At 36.8% G+C, this 18,907-nt stretch overlaps 1 protein-coding gene across 1 annotated transcript in view; it reads right to left on the bottom strand.

The window, feature by feature from the left end:
* The window catches only part of LOC117124660 (fibropellin-1-like), a 36,368-nt gene that overhangs the window by 2,433 nt on the left and 15,028 nt on the right, over positions 1-18,907 (bottom strand). The window contains exons 2-21 of the mRNA XM_033270970.1: positions 17,962-18,178; positions 14,836-14,928; positions 12,317-12,417; positions 11,160-11,227; positions 10,616-10,791; positions 9,365-10,117; positions 8,121-8,240; positions 7,671-7,781; positions 7,308-7,436; positions 6,560-6,818; positions 5,916-6,070; positions 4,484-4,600; positions 3,961-4,101; positions 3,400-3,816; positions 2,784-2,894; positions 2,386-2,514; positions 1,121-1,231; positions 714-848; positions 423-536; positions 20-133 (exon numbers count right to left, since the gene is read on the bottom strand). Of these exons, the coding sequence (XP_033126861.1) occupies positions 20-133; positions 423-536; positions 714-848; positions 1,121-1,231; positions 2,386-2,514; positions 2,784-2,894; positions 3,400-3,816; positions 3,961-4,101; positions 4,484-4,600; positions 5,916-6,070; positions 6,560-6,818; positions 7,308-7,436; positions 7,671-7,781; positions 8,121-8,240; positions 9,365-10,117; positions 10,616-10,791; positions 11,160-11,227; positions 12,317-12,417; positions 14,836-14,928; positions 17,962-18,178 (3,571 nt within the window). The remainder of the gene's footprint in view (positions 1-19; positions 134-422; positions 537-713; positions 849-1,120; positions 1,232-2,385; positions 2,515-2,783; positions 2,895-3,399; positions 3,817-3,960; positions 4,102-4,483; positions 4,601-5,915; positions 6,071-6,559; positions 6,819-7,307; positions 7,437-7,670; positions 7,782-8,120; positions 8,241-9,364; positions 10,118-10,615; positions 10,792-11,159; positions 11,228-12,316; positions 12,418-14,835; positions 14,929-17,961; positions 18,179-18,907) is intronic.

Genomic DNA, 18,907 nt, shown 5'->3' with positions numbered 1-18,907 from the left:
GTATAAGAGACAGAATTACCATTTTCGCAGTTTTCTCCGCTGTATCGTTGAGGGCATATGCACAAGTATCGTATACCTTCATTTAAACAACTTCCACCATTGTAGCAGGGGCCACTAATGCATGGATCCAGTACTGAAATTATAAAAATAATTGGTAATTAAAATAATGAGTCCACATCAAGGATCAAAAAAGAGAGTCGTATTGTTTTACTAATTTTAAATTATTTCCTGTCTTTAATATAATCAAATCTATTACTTTCTTTCGTGATCATCCAGGCACGATTTTATACCTCTTATGAGGAGAGGAGGGGGAGTTAGCATTAGGCCTACTCATAATTATTATTATTATTATTATTATTATTAGGCCTATGCATAATTATGATTAGTTGATACAAAGTTCAATACAGAGCTGTCTTAATCACCTGTTTCACAAAGCAAACCGCCATGACCTTGTACGCAACTACAGGTAAAACTTCCAGTTTCATTATGAGTACAGTGACCTGCGTGTTGGCATGGGTTTGGTATACATGGATTATCTGAAGATAATATCATAATTGTATTATTGATAAGCACAATAACAACAATTATAGCCACCAAGACAAAAATAACTATATCCACCAAGACAAAAACAGCCACCACCACCACAACAACAACAACAACAATAACAACAACCACAACAAAAACAATAATAATAATAATAACTGTAAAAATACCATGTTCGCAGTTTCTGCCATAGAACCCTGGATGGCAGACGCAGTAGTACGCAGTGTAGAGACTAGTGATTTGAGATTTGCAGGAACCATTATTGTGGCATGGACTTGATTGGCACGGATCGACCGGATACAAATCTGTGTGATGTCAAATTGAGGATTGAACAGTTATAAGTAATGTTAATATTGAGACAACTTCTGCCTTAATGGTTTGTATTCCTAAATAGATAGATTAACAACAATGCTTGTTCTTGATAGAAGTGTTTTTTTTTTTACATGAACCGATAGGCCTATATGTTCAGTGGGCCTTCAAAGAACTGCATGGCTCTTAACATAATTATTATTTTCCCCATCTTCAGAAAACAATAGTGTTTACTTAATTAATATCTGGTGTACATACATGTACTTACTTATCTCACAAAACGACCCCGTAAATCCATCTGGACAAATGCACTCGCTAGTGTAGACACCAGAGGATTGGCAAGTTCCACCGTTAGAACAAGGCATGTCACGGCATATACCTACAAGCACATCAAACATTCATGAGAAAACGCATTGGTAAAAATTCAGGTTTTACAGTTATTGGTTACTTGTATTAAGTCACTAGGGTTATAATAGGAATTATAATAATTAAAGAAACATATAGGTAATTAATCAGTCTATGGTCCAACTTGAAATATGGATGTCTCTAATCCCTTAATAATAATAATAATCTTGGCTTATATAGCGCATTATGCTAAAGCCTCAATGCGCCTAACAATAAAAATTAAAATGCTAGGAGAAATTTAAGAAAAGTACATGTTAAAAAGGTGAATTTTTAAAGCTGCCTTAAAATCAACAATGGAGGTTGCCTGTCGGATTGTAATAGGCAAAGCATTCCTAAGGAAGACAGAAGCCCAAGAAAAAGAACGATTGCCATAATTCTTTGTTGATGGGCGAATAGAATGAGCAAGTAGAGACTCTAAACTAGATCTCATAGAGCTCTTAAGAATATCAGGATGAATTAGTTGCGAAATAAACATTGGCGAGGAATTATGAGGAGATTTAAAAATAAATAACAAAATCTTAAAAGTGATTCTCTGTGTTACAGGAAGCCAATGAAGGTGCCTTAACACAAGTGTGATATGTTCCCTAATCGGGCTTAAAAAGACTCGCTGAAGTTTTGAAATATCCTTAGCTGGCAAACCATAAAGCAATGAGTTACAACAGTCTAGCCTTGATGTTACAAAAGCATGAACGAAAATCTCAGTTGATCTAGGTTCTAGGTACAAGATACAAGTAGATACTTCTGGATACAAGTAAACTTTAAACTACATCATTTTAATGAATTAGTTTCGTTATGAGACATGATGATGATGCTCTTAACCAAGTTTACACTATAAATTTCAATTGCAAGTTATTTAGGACGACAATAAAAATAAGTTGAGGCCAGTTATTATGTTTTAGTCTTTGAATATTATTTTTGTATTCGGAATAAAGAAATTAAACTAATTGCTATTCAGACAAATGCCAATTTTTACTAACTGAATTTAATTGTGTATAGGCTTATCTTGTAATCGAATTACGACTTTTTGCAGAGTGAACGGATCTTATTATCGTTTTGATGGCAATTACTGGATTTGAACCAAGGAAAATGTGTTTTGAAGGGGCACCACAAAATTCCACTTTAACTCACTTTCCTCGCAGTGAACTCCATAAAAACCATTTAGGCATTCGCATTTGTAGGAAACGTAGAAGTTGGTAACATCGGTGATGCATGAGCCATTGTTTAAGCACGGCGTTGAGAGACAAGGATCCGTGTATTCTTAGTAAGAAAACAAAAACAAGAAATAAGTATTATTGCGAATAATGAAAAATATTTTGTATTTTTTGGATGATTGTAGCATGTACTTTCCCGAAAGTAATAATTAGTGCTGTTAATGAAATATGAAATTTTGATCATTTCACATTATATAATAGGCATACATTTCGTTTCATGGTCTGCACCAGTTAAAGTTGGCGCTTGAATGTGTGCATAGGTGGTTAGGTTGTACAGCCGTTAGTGGTGTAGATATGTGAACGAAAATACCATACCCAGTTCGCACAGGCTGCCTGAATACCCTTCTTGGCATCTACATATAGGGATTCCCTCGAACTCGAAGCATACACCGCCATTATGACAGGTAACATTGGAACAAATATGATCTTAAAAATACATATGAAAAAAACCAGTTTAAACAATGTTTACAAATTGTGTTGTTGCTGTTGTTGCTGTTGGGTCTCTGGCCTCCACACTAAATGCATAGAGCGAAAAGCAGAAAAATTCCAGTTATAAACGCTAGTGACACTTTGGTAAATGTAAATACGATAAGGTAAGATAAATAAGCCTAACTTTTAATGTCCTCGCAAAATAAAACAAGAAATAAGTATTATTGCGAATAATATACAGGGGAAAATCCAGAGATGAAAGGGGCCGAAAGTGGGGCCGATCGAGATAATACCACCCTAAGGGGTCCGGGGGAATTCCCCCGAGAAATTTGTGTTTTCTATACGCCGAAAATTAAATAACCCCTGAGGCTTTTTGGTCGATAATTTTTTTTTCCTTCTTTTTTTTTTTACTTTCCAAAAAGGGGGAACCGGCCCTGTCCCCCCTAAGTCCGCCCCTGATATAGAATATAGAATATATTCTGGATATTAAATGAAAAGTTACCTGTTTCTGAACTATTGACTTGGTTTGAGGGTGGGATACATATTTGGATATCATCTGACTCGATCATGTAATCACAGTACTGTTGGAACGTTGATGAATTCATGGGCAGTGCGTCAGGGCAAGACAATCGAATCTGATTGCACAGTGAACTGCACGCGGTTCTTGGAACACCAATCAACGCGTTGCTAGGAACGCACTCAGGATTCAGTACTGAACACAAGAAACTCTCGATATCTGGATGATCACATGCTGAAATGGATCTCTGGTACTGATTATTGACCGACGTCATTGTGTCTTGGTCGGTATGATCTTGGCCCATAGTATCTGTATACGACGTCAGATTGTACGGAAGTACGTTGATACAACTATCCATGACGCCAGTGCATATAGATTCGTAAATATCTTCATCGTGGCTTGCTAAAAGAGAGAAAGAGACACCGAAAAAAGTCATTATATCAGTACCAAGCCTAGCAATTTGATAAGCTCATACAATGTTCAGTGAGAACGATACACCGTGGACGGTGACAGTGATTGTGAAAAAGTAAATAAAGACGGACTCACATTGGAGCCCACTATCTTCATCAGTCTCGCACTGTTGGCCAATGAAACCCTCTGGACAGATACATCTAGGTAAAAAATCGGCTTCTTCGCACGTTCCCCCATTTAGACAGGTTGATGCAGTACAAATAGACGGTGTGAAACCTGAACAGAAACATGCAATGTGACATAAATATCGATGCAGCATTTCAAAGAAAGAAATGAGATCAGCTGTTATTATTAACTGGCTCTTTCGAAATTATGAGAATCCTCCCACATAACGGACAAATAGGCCTACAGAGTGAAAAACGCTACAAAGTAAAGACTCAGCATGTAACTTAGCAGTAAAGAACTCAGCTTATAACCTTTAATCTCGAGTTCAAGTCACATTTATTAAATTATTTATAGAATTTGTTCCTGTAGTTCCTTCAAATGAGCACAAGAAAAAACTCTTTTTTTTAACCATCGGACGTAGATGCTTTGACATATTTTAGAAATACTAATGCTCTCAGAAGTCTACCAGAATCATAATTGTTCGATGACTTACCAAATTCGAGTTCGCATATATCACCAATAAAACCATGAGCACATTCGCAATAGAATATTTCACCATAAGACATACATGTTCCTCCGTTACGACATGGATCGCTTAAGCAAGGATCAGCTGTGTAAAAAAAAACAGTTAACATAAAGTATGGTTTTAAAGATATCGTAATCGATGGGTTTTGATATTTAAGAAAACACTATAAAATTATAAAAGCATACACAGCTTTTACATTAGGTAATATACTTCTTGAAAATGTCACATGCACATCATAGAATATAGGCCTACTAAAAGATGTTTACAAAATTATTCACGAAGAAAAACCAATCAAATTATTATCATTAAAACTATTTAAAACTGTATACCAAAGCGTCGTCGCCGACGATATATCATCAATTCTTTCCAATTCTCAACCACACACCAACAAAAATATCAACTCCGCCGTGGTAGGCATTATCCTCCAATTTAAATCAAATCTAAAAAGACAGTGACCATCTCACTATCGTCGTCATCGGAGTCACCATCCTGCCCCTATCAAAACTTCGATCACTGTTACTGATTGTCGAGGTTGTGATCATTATCGAAATTATCACCTTCATCATTATCAGGGGCGGATTTAGAGGGGGGAGCGGCGGCCCGGCCCCGGCCCCCTTTTTGGGAGGTAAAAAAAGAAAAAAAAAAGAAAAAGAAAAAAAAAAGAAAGAAAAAGAAAAAATGTCCTACTGTTCTAAAACCTTAAACATCATTAAAGTATTTTGGGCTTGTTCTGGGTGAAAACAAATATATTTTGTCCAAAATGCAAATCTAGACTTTTGAGATTTTGGGTCGGTCATGTTTGGCTAATCATCATCAACGTTATCTTCATTATCATCCCCATCAACACAGTCATCATTTTTTGGGTACCGTAGTCTATGGGAGTATTCGACTGGATCATGTCTTTGACTACGAATTTTCGTTGAGTATTATTTTCATTCGACTGGTTCGTAAAATAGATTTTGTTGACAACGAAAATTAACGTAAACCAGAGTGCGTTAATCAGCCTTAAGTCATTCAAGTGACCAAAACAAACATGGCCGATTGGTGAGTTTAGAAACAACATTTGCGTTAATAATATTTATATTAAATTTCAGAAAATAAAAATTATAATATTTACCCACATGAAGTAAAAAAATAATTCTAGGCTAACAGAATTAAAAAACTGGATGAAAATAATTTTTTTTAACGAAAAAACCATACTGCCACAAGCTGAAGCAATCTTGATTACACAGCGTGTATTGTGGTAACTATGCAGCCATTTTGATTTGTCGAGTATTTACAAGTTTCCTATTCGACTGGTCGTCTTCGTTAAGTAGGATTTTACTACTGGGCAGGTGGGCGTCGTTTAACAAAGAACGACTAGTCGAATACGGCCTAAGTATTTTTCAAGTAATCTCACCAGGTTGAGTATTGTTTTGAGGTCCAATGCAAAGTTCTTCAGTATTTGGTAACTGCATGCATATCTGGTACAATGTCATAATTGCATCATTGATCTCTGTCGTATACGGATCGATGTCAGACATGCACCCAAAAAGCTCATCAATACAATAGTTACTGAAAGTTAATAAAACGACTATTATTGAGAATGTATAACCTTCATTATCACACATTTGGCTATAAAATGCAAACTTTTTTCGGTTTTTGTGTTTCATTAGGTTCCATGGTTAAATGTGATTTCAAATAGGAAGGGTAAATAACTGTATTTCAAAGATTTTTTAAATAATCAAATGAAAATTATCATCTAATTATGTCATTAAATTGACCCCAAAAAGAAGCAGTCAAGATACCGTATTATTTACATTTTATAAGCCTAAATAGTTATCTTAAATTTACTCTAGGCTTATTTACATTTTTGATTGCATAGTATTTTGCGTGTTTTATGTCTGTTTTTTTTTGTTTTTTTTTTTGTGGCAGGCTTAGGCATCTTTTTATATGTAAAACACAAGAATGTTTCAACTTTGTTGCATTTTTGTTCTATTTCATATACACTTCATTTTACGTTCGATTATAAATGATCCTAAAAAAATATTTTGCACTACTAACCTACACGCTGACCGAGGGAAACCAGACTCCAACGGACATTCTGGGCTGAATATCAAGCAAACCAGTCTATCAATATTCGAATTGCAGCCTTGCAGAATGCTTCGATAATGAAGTATCTTTTCACTGGCTTCTTCTGGTGAACCGACCGTTCTATACGGATGAGCCAGACCACTTGTGTTGTACGGAACATGCTGTCGGCACACTTCTAATGGAATGTCTTGGCACGCTGGAGGCGGTGTATTCTGGTCGTTTCCATCGCCTAAATAGGAAAAAAAATAATTAAATGAAATGCAACGTTAAACAATAAATTATAAGGTTGAATGGTTTGAAGAGAAATATGATATCACTGGTACACACATACACTTCAAGAATGACAAAAATGATATAATAAACACATAGGCATAACTTGAACTTATCAAAGTAAAAAATAGATACCGGGTAAGCCGTACTAGTCTAATATATAATAGAAAATAAAACTCAAGATATTTAGTACTTTTATGACTAGTTTATTTATGACAGTACACAAGCTTTCGTGCACACAGTGCACTTCTTCAGGTGAATGAAGTGCATTGTGTGCACGAAAGCTTGTGTACTGTCATAAATAAACTAGTCATAAAAGTACTGAATATCCTGAGTTTTATTTTTTATCAAAGTAGTTAGAGATTATAAGCAAATTGGTACTCATACGGTGTTAAATCGTGGGGTTTTTTTTTCTAAAAGCTGGTACAAATTCATTGATCATACATACCTACGGTGTTTATTTCACAATTATATCCACCGTACGGATACGGACAAATGCAGAAATACATGTCGTAATAAGCGGTACAGTTTCCAGCGTTTTTACATGGATTACCTTCACACGGCTGAACAGTTAGTGCTGTAGAGATAAATATAACAATAGACAACTATTATAGACTACGGTATATATTGGTAAATAATAATATACGAAAGTGTCGCCAACACGAACGTGTGAGGTTGTTTATATTATGTCTACGGTGCTACGCAGCAAATCTAAATATCATTTAACATTGAGACCTTATAAATGCACATGAGAGTAGGAGATTATCATAATAAAATAATTACTTATGCAAAAAAAAAAGTGTCTTCTTACCTATTTCACATGAGCTTCCTAAGAAGCCCTGAGGGCAATCGCATACATGGTTGTACAATCCATCTGGTCTGCACGTCCCACCGTTCTCGCATGTCTTAAAATCACAAACGCCTAAAAAATGTGGAATTTATATATAGATAGTATGTGTTTGTGAATGGTAATGGTTATAGACTAGTATCTCTACGCGCTTTCGATAAATGCCCAATAGAAGTAGAATGAAAGAAACAGATAAGAAGAGACAAAAGGAAAAGGATACAACAAAAACCATCAAAAAGAAAAGAAAAACAATTACATGGATGAGGCTTTAAGTATATATATGTTTTTATATAACTATCTCTTTACTGTCTGTCTTTTACATTGCTGTCCTGTATTTAATAGTCATAATTATACCCGTTACATATACGGTACAGTAGGCCTATATAAAATAAACATTTTCGAGAAGAAGCTTACTCTGATCGCAGGAGATTCCAAAATATCCTTCGACGCAGTCACACATGGCAAAGCCGGAACTGTCGTCACACGAGCCACCGTTGTAACAATCAAGTGATTCACATCCACCAAAAATATCAGCTAGAAAAGAGCGTTATATACACGGTCAAAATACAGCGTGGCGTATAACTGTTCGTGCCATGGTACATGCGCTACAAAATGCTTTTATAAACACATATTTCTAAAGACAATTAGACAATTTAAGATATATACTGTTAGGATGTTTATCGTCGGGTTTTTAAAATTTATTTCACTGCAAGTAAGATGTTGTATTTTTCTATTGTCGTCACTATTTGTTAACTTTCAAGAGAAACACAGGTTGCGTGATTTAGACCTAATGTTTTCCACACACGACTTGACCAGGATACTGTATCATGTAAAAGAGAATTCACACATCGGTTGATCGCGAATCAGAACAAATTTAATCTGTATGTTTTTAAATTTCAGATATCGCACGGCTACAGGCCCGTAACCAGGGGGGTTCGGACGAACCCCACCGTTTGCTAGCTGGCTCCGCTTGGATGGCAAAAAAGAAATCTCGAAAGAAGATTGCTTAAACTAAAAAGAAAAAAAAAACAAAACAATCCTGTTCAAATAATCTTTATAGACAGTAGCAACTTTTAATACAAGTTTCAAGATGGAACTCTTATTTATGTGGTCAGTGCAATTGGTTTGGTCGTTAACATCTTCAAAAGGCTCCACTTTTTCCAAATTAGAACCCCCAAAAAAATCCTAGTTAAGGGCCTGGGCTACTTTTCGGATCGGCCATAAGTGCAAACCCAAAATAGGTATGAAGAGAGCAGGGGTGGCGCCAGCGGAGGGGGGGGCTTTTTAGACCACGATATTACGAAAGTGGCGGCATTCCTGGGGGGGGGGGGGCAATAGCCCCCCCCCCCCGTCGGGGGAAAAAGCACAATTCGTCGGGGAGAAGAAAAAAAATTATATGTATTTTCTACATATTATTGGACTAAAATCGATTAAATAAGCCTTTGAAACCCATAAATTGTCAAAACTTTCGGGGCTTCGCCCCCAGGACCACTTTCGTAACCTTTTAATCGAAACTCGACCACGCCCACTTTGGTTTCGTCGGGGAAATCTGACCCCTCGTCGGGGCACCGCACCCGCCCCCCCCCCCCGGTCGGGGACCTCGGCCCCCGTCGGGCAAATGCTGGCGCAACCCCTGGAAGAGAGAATACCATACATACGTGATAATGACACGTGGTGTGCCTGAGACACTGTCGATGTTTTCGTGGATGATGGTGAGACTGATGCTATTTGAGCCGTGGTGGGTTGGAACGGTGGCTGCCCTTGGGTGGTTTCTATTGCCTGGGTTGTAGTTTGGTCCACCAGTATTGTTGAAGGACCTTCAACGGTCGTAACTTCTTGACTGGTGGTAGTCACATCAATTGTTGTCGGTGCTAACGTCACTCTCTGTGTCGTGGGTACTTCTGTTGTTGTTGATTCTTGTGTAGTCGAAACTGTTGTTGTCTTTATAACTGTTGTTGGTGCCTCTGTTGTTGCCTTATGTGTTGTTGTTTCGCGTACCGTTGTTGCCTGTGTTGTCGTCCTTGTTGTAGGTGCTTGTGTTGTTTTAAGTTTTTCTGTGGTTATTTGATTCGACGTCGTGCTTGGTTTGGTCGTTGTTGGCTGTGACGTTGTAGTTGGTTTGGTTGTTGTTTGCTGTGATGTGGTGGTTGGTTTAGTCGTCGTTGGCTGTGACGTTGTTGCTTTGGATGTAGTCACACGTGCAGTTGTTGTCGAGTGAACCCCGTCTGTCGTTATCACCTGTCGTATTGTTGGGCGAACTGTATTCGAAGACTCCGTACTTGTGTGAGATGTTGACGCCCGCACAGATGAAGATGTTTCTTGTCTTTCAACTGGTCGTGTTGGAGATGCTACGCGTGCGCTAGTAGGTTTAACAACGGGACTGTGCGTAGTAATTTCATATTTGTCTCTTTCTACAGATTTAAAAACAAAATATAACATATTAGTTTAGATTCCGATGCCATTCATAAGCAGATAAAAGCACATCTAAATTATACAGCTTAAAAGAAGTTTAACAAAATTGCCATCACCTCTTTTTAAGGGCACTCGAATAATTACCGGTAGCTCATGCCTTGAAAATGTATTTTGAAATCATGATAGAAAAAACAACCTACGTATAAAAATTATCTTTAACATGACACTAATGAAGTAGGTCAATGTTAAATGGCCTGAATATTTAACATTGCAATCATATGACATATGCTACCTCGCTATTTGACGGTCTGAAAATATTCAAGCAATACAGGCGGAACAATTTATAGAACAAACGAGTACATGTCATAAATGGAGCAATAACTGCCAACCATGCTACTGTAGTGACGTGATTTTCATGTTTAGTAATTAATGCAGGTTGCGTGAACACATGTAAATTAATAAACAAATACATTTTATAAGGACTTGTAAACACGTACTTATCTCCAGTTTAACGGATTCTGGAAACAGCTGATATTCTCCTAATTGGCCATCCAATGTTTCTTGCTTGAATAATTCCATGGCTTCGATCGTTTTCCGATATTTATTAGCATCAACCGACTTCAGTACTGGTTCTTTTATCAGTATTTCAAAGTTAACTAAGACACTTCCAGGCCTTTAAAAAATCGTTAAATTTTGTATATTAAATCACAGAAATTATACGTAGAACACTATCTGTGATTAAATTAATAGTACAGTACAGTAAAGTACGTTATAGATAATTGTAGTTCTTACGTCTATTTGTTGATGTTTACAGGGCCGCCCAATTACCGAGACCTCCACTACACCTTCGCGCCACTCCAATATACCCACTGGGTGGGTAATAGTTTACTTCTTCTAACCCAGTTTAAAAGTGTCGATGGTTGTGGTCTTAATTATGATCATAATGATGATGGTGAAGCTAATGTTGATGATAATGACAATGATGACGACGATGACGATGATATGATGATGAATATAAAATGAAACGGATGTATTCAGTACCTGAGCTGGTTAACTATAGTGGATTCGTAGTACTGCTTTACTTCACTATCATTATACAAATTATCTACCTGCAAAACAAATGTAAATTTCAAAATTAGTAATGGCACCATATGTTTGATTATGAAATAGATGGTGGTTTTTGTTGACTATCGTACAAATATGTAGACAATTATAATCAAAGAGATCTGGATATAGTAACAATTCGGGTGACGTGTATATTAACGAAACCGAACTCATAGACTTGGCGAACGATTTTTTTTTTCAATTTATAACACTTTGATGACGTTTACCTAGGCCTATGCTGTATAATTTTTAAGATTACCTGTGATTTAATCTATTATGATTATATATATCATTATACAATAGGCCTAATAAAATCCACTTTTAGTTTACCAAATACAAAAATAAGCATTTTTTCAAAATTGCACGATGTCAAGGGGAGCATTTGTGTTGTATTAAATTTTAAAATTAAGAACAAAGTTTCAATTTGAACTTGCCATATTCCATATGCTTTTACAAACAACACATGTTATTTCTAATTATTTTTTTTTGCCGTTGGCTTTTCGGTGGCCTGACTCAATCCAATGCGCGTTGGATGATTTGACTTTTAAAGGCATTGGCGGACTACTTCCCTCGAGGGGACGTGTAGCTTAACTAGCCATCATTATTAAGATAACAATCGATGTAGGTATTTGGTCAAGATTTACAGTTGATGAAGATTTTACATACGATTACGAGTTAATTATAAAGGTGACAAGATGACCAAACTTGTGGACTGTGGTTTTGTATTACCGTACTCGGTCCAGAATATACCCCTGATGGGTCAGTAACATGTTGTACTGTGGTTTGTAGAAACTCTGTGACTTGACAACCCCCCCCCCCCCCCCCCCCCCCCCCCGAAAACATATTGATGCCGAATACACTTCTTTTTTTTATAAGAACACTTTGATAAAAACACCGAGGCTTAAAATAAGAACAAATTGAAGCTGGGGTAAAAGTCAAAATAATGAGGATTTTATTCAAAAACCAGAATAACTAACAAATAAAGGATGATGGGATCTAGATTACACCAAAGTATCCTCTCTCTGTGGCATCGGAAGCCGGGAAGAGTTTTTAATATTTTGAAAGTTTAGATTGACGTCACCCTCTTTGCTTACCTGTAAAATGAATTTCCTTACGAGATCCTCTCGTTGACTGGGAAGTCTAGGAAACCTTAAATCTAATTTCATTTCACCGAGAACTGTAATGTCTTTTGTGTCTGAAAAAAATAAAAATAATGCAATTTTATGCTAAAAATCGTCATATTGTTGGCGATTCGAAACAGTAGGCTAGGTAGTTTGAACAGCTATGCACACATTACTTGTAACAACATACGGTAACATAAAAAACTAAACATGCTACAATAATTCATGTTACAGAATAAAATTTAGTGTTTTTTTTAGATTTTCTAAGTGTGAAAGTCGATAACAACAAGGCTAATACAGCCTACAATTAATCGAAGTTTACATAATCAGTGATTCCCGCGTAATATGATTTTAATACCCGTAAGGCCTATAGGACTACGATAAATCATATGTAACTCCGTCTTTCCTTTTTAAGTCCTTCTTCTACTTCAATCCAAGTACATTTAGTCAATAGGCCTCCTTTATTCGCATTGCATTCGGTACTTTTTGATAATCTGATCATCTCTTATACCAATCTAGTAGAACTTATATCAGACATTTATGTTCATGAAAGTTAAAAAGAATGTTATTACAGGTACATCTTGCCATAATTTTGCTAATAGATACCGGTACCGTATTTATTCGAATAATCGCCCCGGCCTTTATTGTTGAAAAGGGTTTTTGAGGGGGTCGTGTATTCTATAAGGAGCTGTTTATTCGATATGAAAGCAAAGTTAATTGATATGAACGATTAGGCCTAGGTATTCTGGGGATCTAATCTCATGGTGAACTTGTGTACATATTTATTACAGTAAGCTATCGCCATCAATAATAGCCTACTCTTGGTCATGGCAGAAAAATGTCTTCGGCCCAGCATGAAGCCTGCGTTGTCGGCATACTATTTGGAAACCCGAGGACGAAGCTCAAGCGGAGTTAGCTAGCATATCTGGATTGAATTATCGACATGGAGGCTCAAAATAGGCAGTAAAATATCAATATTACAACACAGGATCCTTTAATGATAAATTTAGCAGGAACTGAACACAAATTGCAATGACAAGATCGCGATGATTTCCATTTATAGAGTTGTTGATTTCCAGACTGTCCGATCAAATTACTAAAAGAAGACGACTATTCGAAGCCCATTAACAAATTAGAAACAATGGTCAAATTTATGCGTTGCATTGGCATATTTCATAAACTGATATAGGCCTACGTTCGTTCGTTCCTAGACCCCTATGGTCTAGGACATTTATTTGTATTTTAGGCCTCCGGCCCTTAGTAATATTAAGAGAACGCAAGAAAGTAAATCACGTCTTCTTATATAAGCGAAATACAGATATTTCGATAAATTATATAAAACATTACGATCATTTGATGATATTAAGCGATAAAACTTAAATGGTGTTGGATTGATATACACCAACGTAAACGTTCATGAGTACATTATTCTCAAATGACTTGGCGGATTGGTCACGCGCTCGTAAAGGTTAAAGGTTATTCATTTATATTGCGCAAAATGCGTAAGTATAGACCTGAATTAAGTGTGTTACCTGGTGCATTCCGACCAGTAAAACAACGTAAAAATCAGAATTTTTACACTTTTTTTACACTCGAAAAGTGTTATATGAGATTTCCTTGGAACGTGTTATCCGAGCCGGTTTACCCCAGTCTATTTCAAAGTCAACTCCTTTTATATAGGTATACCGTACATACATGACCTCCTCATAAATTAAGAGAAATAATGATATGAAAACTATTAAGAATGCTACGAATGTCGTGTCACAAAAACGCAAGCAGGAAACAACACTTATTAAAGTGTTGTTTTACAATACGTCAAAATTACATTCTTTAGATTACAACATAATATTGTAGCGTCCTCTATTTGAAAACAGCGAGTAACTATAATTTAACGAGTAGAATTTACCTTTAGAGTTATTTCAGAGTTGTATAACATTCTAAAAACTAATGTTGGTAACTTCCGTAAAAGCGACAAGAATTTTAACGCATCCAATAATTACAATGATATATATTAACTTCCGGGAAATCTAAAATACGAAACATATTTCCAAAAAATTAAAGAGACTAATTTGGCAGGTCAGTACACTATGTCATTAATTAGGGCTGTAATTAGGCCTATAGGTTTATTTTGGCGACTAATTATAAAATGTATAGTCCGTTTTGCCGATATTACACAATTGCCTCATTTAAGTGTCGCTGATCAGATCAACAAAAACAAGCACAACAATTTGCATTATCGCCGGCATAATCATAATCATCATCGTCGTCGTCATCATCGTCGCCGTCATCATCAGTAGCAACAGCCGCATGATGATCATATACGGTAAGCGACATTGCCGTTATCATTTCCATTATGTTATCGTCATCGCTCCATAGTTGTCGTTGTCTTCTTCACCGTTGCCATCGTCGTCGTCAACGTGGGTGGGGTGGCATATCAGATGAAAGCCTGCCTTTTCGTGTGTGTAGGCCTATGGGTACAAATTGTGTCATACCTGGATACAATGTTGTGAGGAGGTTATATGGAATGCTTGACGGAACAGCTGATGGTATATTCTTTTCTTCAATTTCAGAGGTTTTATTGAATACTGCAAATAAATATAAACATGAAAGATGGTCATTGGATATTTACACTTACGTCACTCATATTAATTCAATTAATGCAAATAAGTATCATTTTAATGACATTTATAAAACATCATATCGTAGTCATACAGAAAAAAATGTTATTGCAAAAAACAATATTATTATATACAGTACATCACCGGGAGTCTATGATGAACAAAATAGTGAGTGATGAAATGTAATCAATTTTTGACTACTTCTGTATAATCATTTAAATTATCTAAATATCAAAAAGGCCATGGCTTCTGAGTGATTAGCCCTCAGCCTTCCACCTGGGCCCTGCCACCCAACATCACTGGACCCCCAGGCGGCCACTTAGAATCTAGCCATTGGGGCCACGGCAGCTGTGCTTCCAAATGGCCCGACCTACTCGCTCTCGGCTGCCCTGAAGATCGCAACACTAACAATAACATCTTCATCTTTCATCATTGCTTGTTCTGTATCAAATAATTATAATCATTTAAGCGTCATCGCCATCATAAATACTAGGCATAATACCTTCGTAATCTTCAACATTATTATAATCAAGACCTTTTCATCCATTATCATCAATATCATCATCACTGTCGTTATCATTATTACCGTCATTATTATCAACTTGATTAATATGTTGTTGTCGTCATTGTCATCATGTATTAATATAGTGATGGTCGTAATCTCCCCATCTCCCGTAACCAATACCGTACCACCCCACTAGCATTGTCTAGTGAAGTGTCGCTGACAGCACCACGCGAAACGTTGCAAGTACGTAGGCCTATAATTTTTGGTTTAGTTCGATGGACGAAGTTTACCCATCAGGATATATACTTATTAAGCGTCACCACCCCACCTAAATTGTTTTTTAAAATGAATTTTAAATTTGTTTTTATTTGACCTAATACACAACCAAACCAGATGAAATTATTTCAACAGCTATCATTATCATTAATAAATAGTAGGCCTGAATCTATTAAATCGAATTTCTTGTCTGGTTCCTCGTAGTTCTATTTTAATATGCAACCGTGTTCTTCCAATAAACTCAGAGAACAATAAACGCTTGTGAAAGATGCGTCCCCCTCGATGGATTGTGTTTCAGTATGGCTATACAGAATAGTTACATTGCCTAAAGTGACTATGGCTTCATATTATGCGTGTTCTCTCGCGAATCGCCGTGTGACGCCAATGTGGCAGTAATTTATCCGCATCGCTAAAAGATGTCGCTACACGTTAGTTGTACTGTATAATGATACTTCATGTACATTAATGCAGAAAAAATATTTTAAACAATAAAGATGGTAACTGCAATATAGTAACGGTTTTATCATAATAGCAATTTAATAAGTAGTTTAAATTTATTAATTTGTTATATTTTGTAAGCTTTCGGATGCATCACGTCTCCTTCATAAGATGTTGACTCGAACCCTCTGAAGAAAGCTCTAATTAAAGAAAAACATTTGAAACAAATTTTCGGTCTGGATGTATAGGCCTAAAGCAGTTATCTTAGATTCCTTTCGTGTGTCTATTTATTATTTCGGAGTTTTACCATTAATGTTCGACTTAAGCCAAACACTTACTGCGCCCGACGGTTGTAGGCCACTACGCAAGCACAACGGATCTGTCAGACTGTCACTGATGCAGCAAACGGCGTCACGTCGTCAAACGCTCACAGGGAGCGGAGTTGGTTGGATTCGTCAGCCGACGGTGTACGACCGTCGTACGACACAGTAATTGCCCGGCTTTAGAAAATGTACAATGATGATTAAAATATTAGTACTGTACCGTATTCAATAGTCTAGGTGTTTCAATATACAGTAGGCATAGGCTAGCTAGCCTATATCTTTGGCCTATCTTTTACCGTATCTTTCATTTGCAGAGGTTCTTCCATAATGAATTAATCTGATCGAACATTCATTGAGCAATGAACCAGTAACGTACTTGGAAGTCTTGAAATGAGAGGGGGTCTGATGGAGGCGCAAAGGTGAAGTGGAGGGGGTTTCTACACCTCATTCCAGCAACCAATTTTGTTTTATACATTTTTATGTTGTATGGAACACAATAAAACAACTTGAACTTGAATGATTAGGTGAAGGGCGACTTGGGGAATATTTTTGGGGGCGTGCGTTCCCCCTCCCCCAGTACCCCTAAATACGCCGCTGTAATTAACCAAACGGATCATTCGCGATAGCATTAACTTACTATTGTTGGGAATTGCCCTTTTGGCGTTCCACATGTGATGCTCATATATAAACTTTTGGAAACCAATTAATATTAATTCATCAAAATAACATTCCTACCGATTTAATATAAGCCCATCCACAGAGGACTAAGGAAAGAAAAACCGAAGCAGGCATAAACCGGTGAGGATGCAAGAATTTATATAAACCGTGTGGGGATCCCATCCCTCTATGGGGACAAGGCTTTCCACGTTTCATCCGCGGGAGGAAAGTAAGTGTCCTACATAATAAACACAGTCATATTATAAACATATACGCCCAAATACAATGGTCTCATTATAGGGCCTATTATTATGGTGGTATGCATTATTCGTTCAATGTGACTTATTATGGCGCCTAAATGTCTAATGAAATGCCACCTGTTACGCGTGCATTGTCACGTTCATCAAACACCTACACGAGATCAAACGTTACTAAGGCAACTGTCAACCCGCTACTACGATGGATTAGGCCTACCGTGTATTTAAATATGGCTTCATGTATGGAGGGCACAGCAGCTTAAACCTCAACAGTTGAACCAATACATACGAGGCAACACTGCTCAACTGTTTTTTAAAGCCCAACACGACACCAATACTCCTCCTGATCAGCTCCACGATCCAGTCGAGTCAACCAAAATTATTTTAATTTAATATAAATATCAACTTGCTTGCTACGTGTATTATCATAATATTATAATCCTGCTGATGTATATGCATAGCCGGTTGTTAATGTGTGCTGTTAAATAGGCATATTGCATGCGCGCGAGTAACGTGTTTTGTGTATGGACGTTGAGACACTTACCTGTAAACGCCAGCGCCACAGCAACAGCACCGAAAATTAGTAAAACTGCAACTATACCAATGATGATACAACACAGCTTTCTCCTTCTTTTCTTTTTCTCTTTATCTTGTAAGGCCTCCAATGTCGTCATATATGGACGGTACGTTCTCACGCCGCTGACTCTGTCTACTTGTAAAGGGGTGTGAAATGTAGGGTTTTCTACAATTGTCGTCTTCGTCTGTAAACAAGAAAAAAATACAAATTTACAATTATAATAAATAGGTTACTAATTATTTAACAATATACAAAATATAATGCAAAATATGAATAATACAATTTTGCAATTACAGTAAATAAGCTACTAATAATTGGACGGATTTGAATTGATTTATTTTGGTGTAAACACCAAGGATAACTCACATAAGTCTAAAAAAGACTTATTTCCAGTGGGGTCCTTCTGGTTGTGAGTGGGCAATACACCGGGAGACAATCCTTGCACTTTTCCGTTCTTTAACGTCTACAAGGGCCATAACAATAATGCACAAGGGACCAACGACTTAAAAGTCTCATCCGAAAGACGGTGCGCTATCGTAACCTGCATTTCAGCCCTCCAGCCGAAATACAAGGAAGGCGATGGGAATTGAACTGGGGACTAAGAGATCTCCACGGTTCAGCGCACACACAGTGGCTACCACCAGTTTAGCCGACTGAGCTTAATAATAATAAAATCAATATGAATTTAATATTATACTAACAATAAATTAAAATGGATAGGCCTATACAAACATTTCGAATACAAATTGACAGGTAAATACAGAGGCCATTTTTTACCTTTGTTGACTACCGTATCGTAAACAAACAACAAATACGACCGACCTTTTAGTTCATTACAAAGGTCATTATTGGAGATCAAATTTTGACAAGAATTTGTTTTATAAATTTTGTGGCCCTACATTATGATGAGGCG

The sequence above is a fragment of the Anneissia japonica genome, unplaced genomic scaffold (assembly GCF_011630105.1).
Source record: "Anneissia japonica isolate Jap-2015-1 unplaced genomic scaffold, ASM1163010v1 scaffold284709_len978187_cov192, whole genome shotgun sequence".
NCBI classification, from domain to species: Eukaryota; Metazoa; Echinodermata; class Crinoidea; order Comatulida; family Comatulidae; genus Anneissia; species Anneissia japonica.
This window is presented reverse-complemented; position numbering and strand designations above follow the sequence as displayed.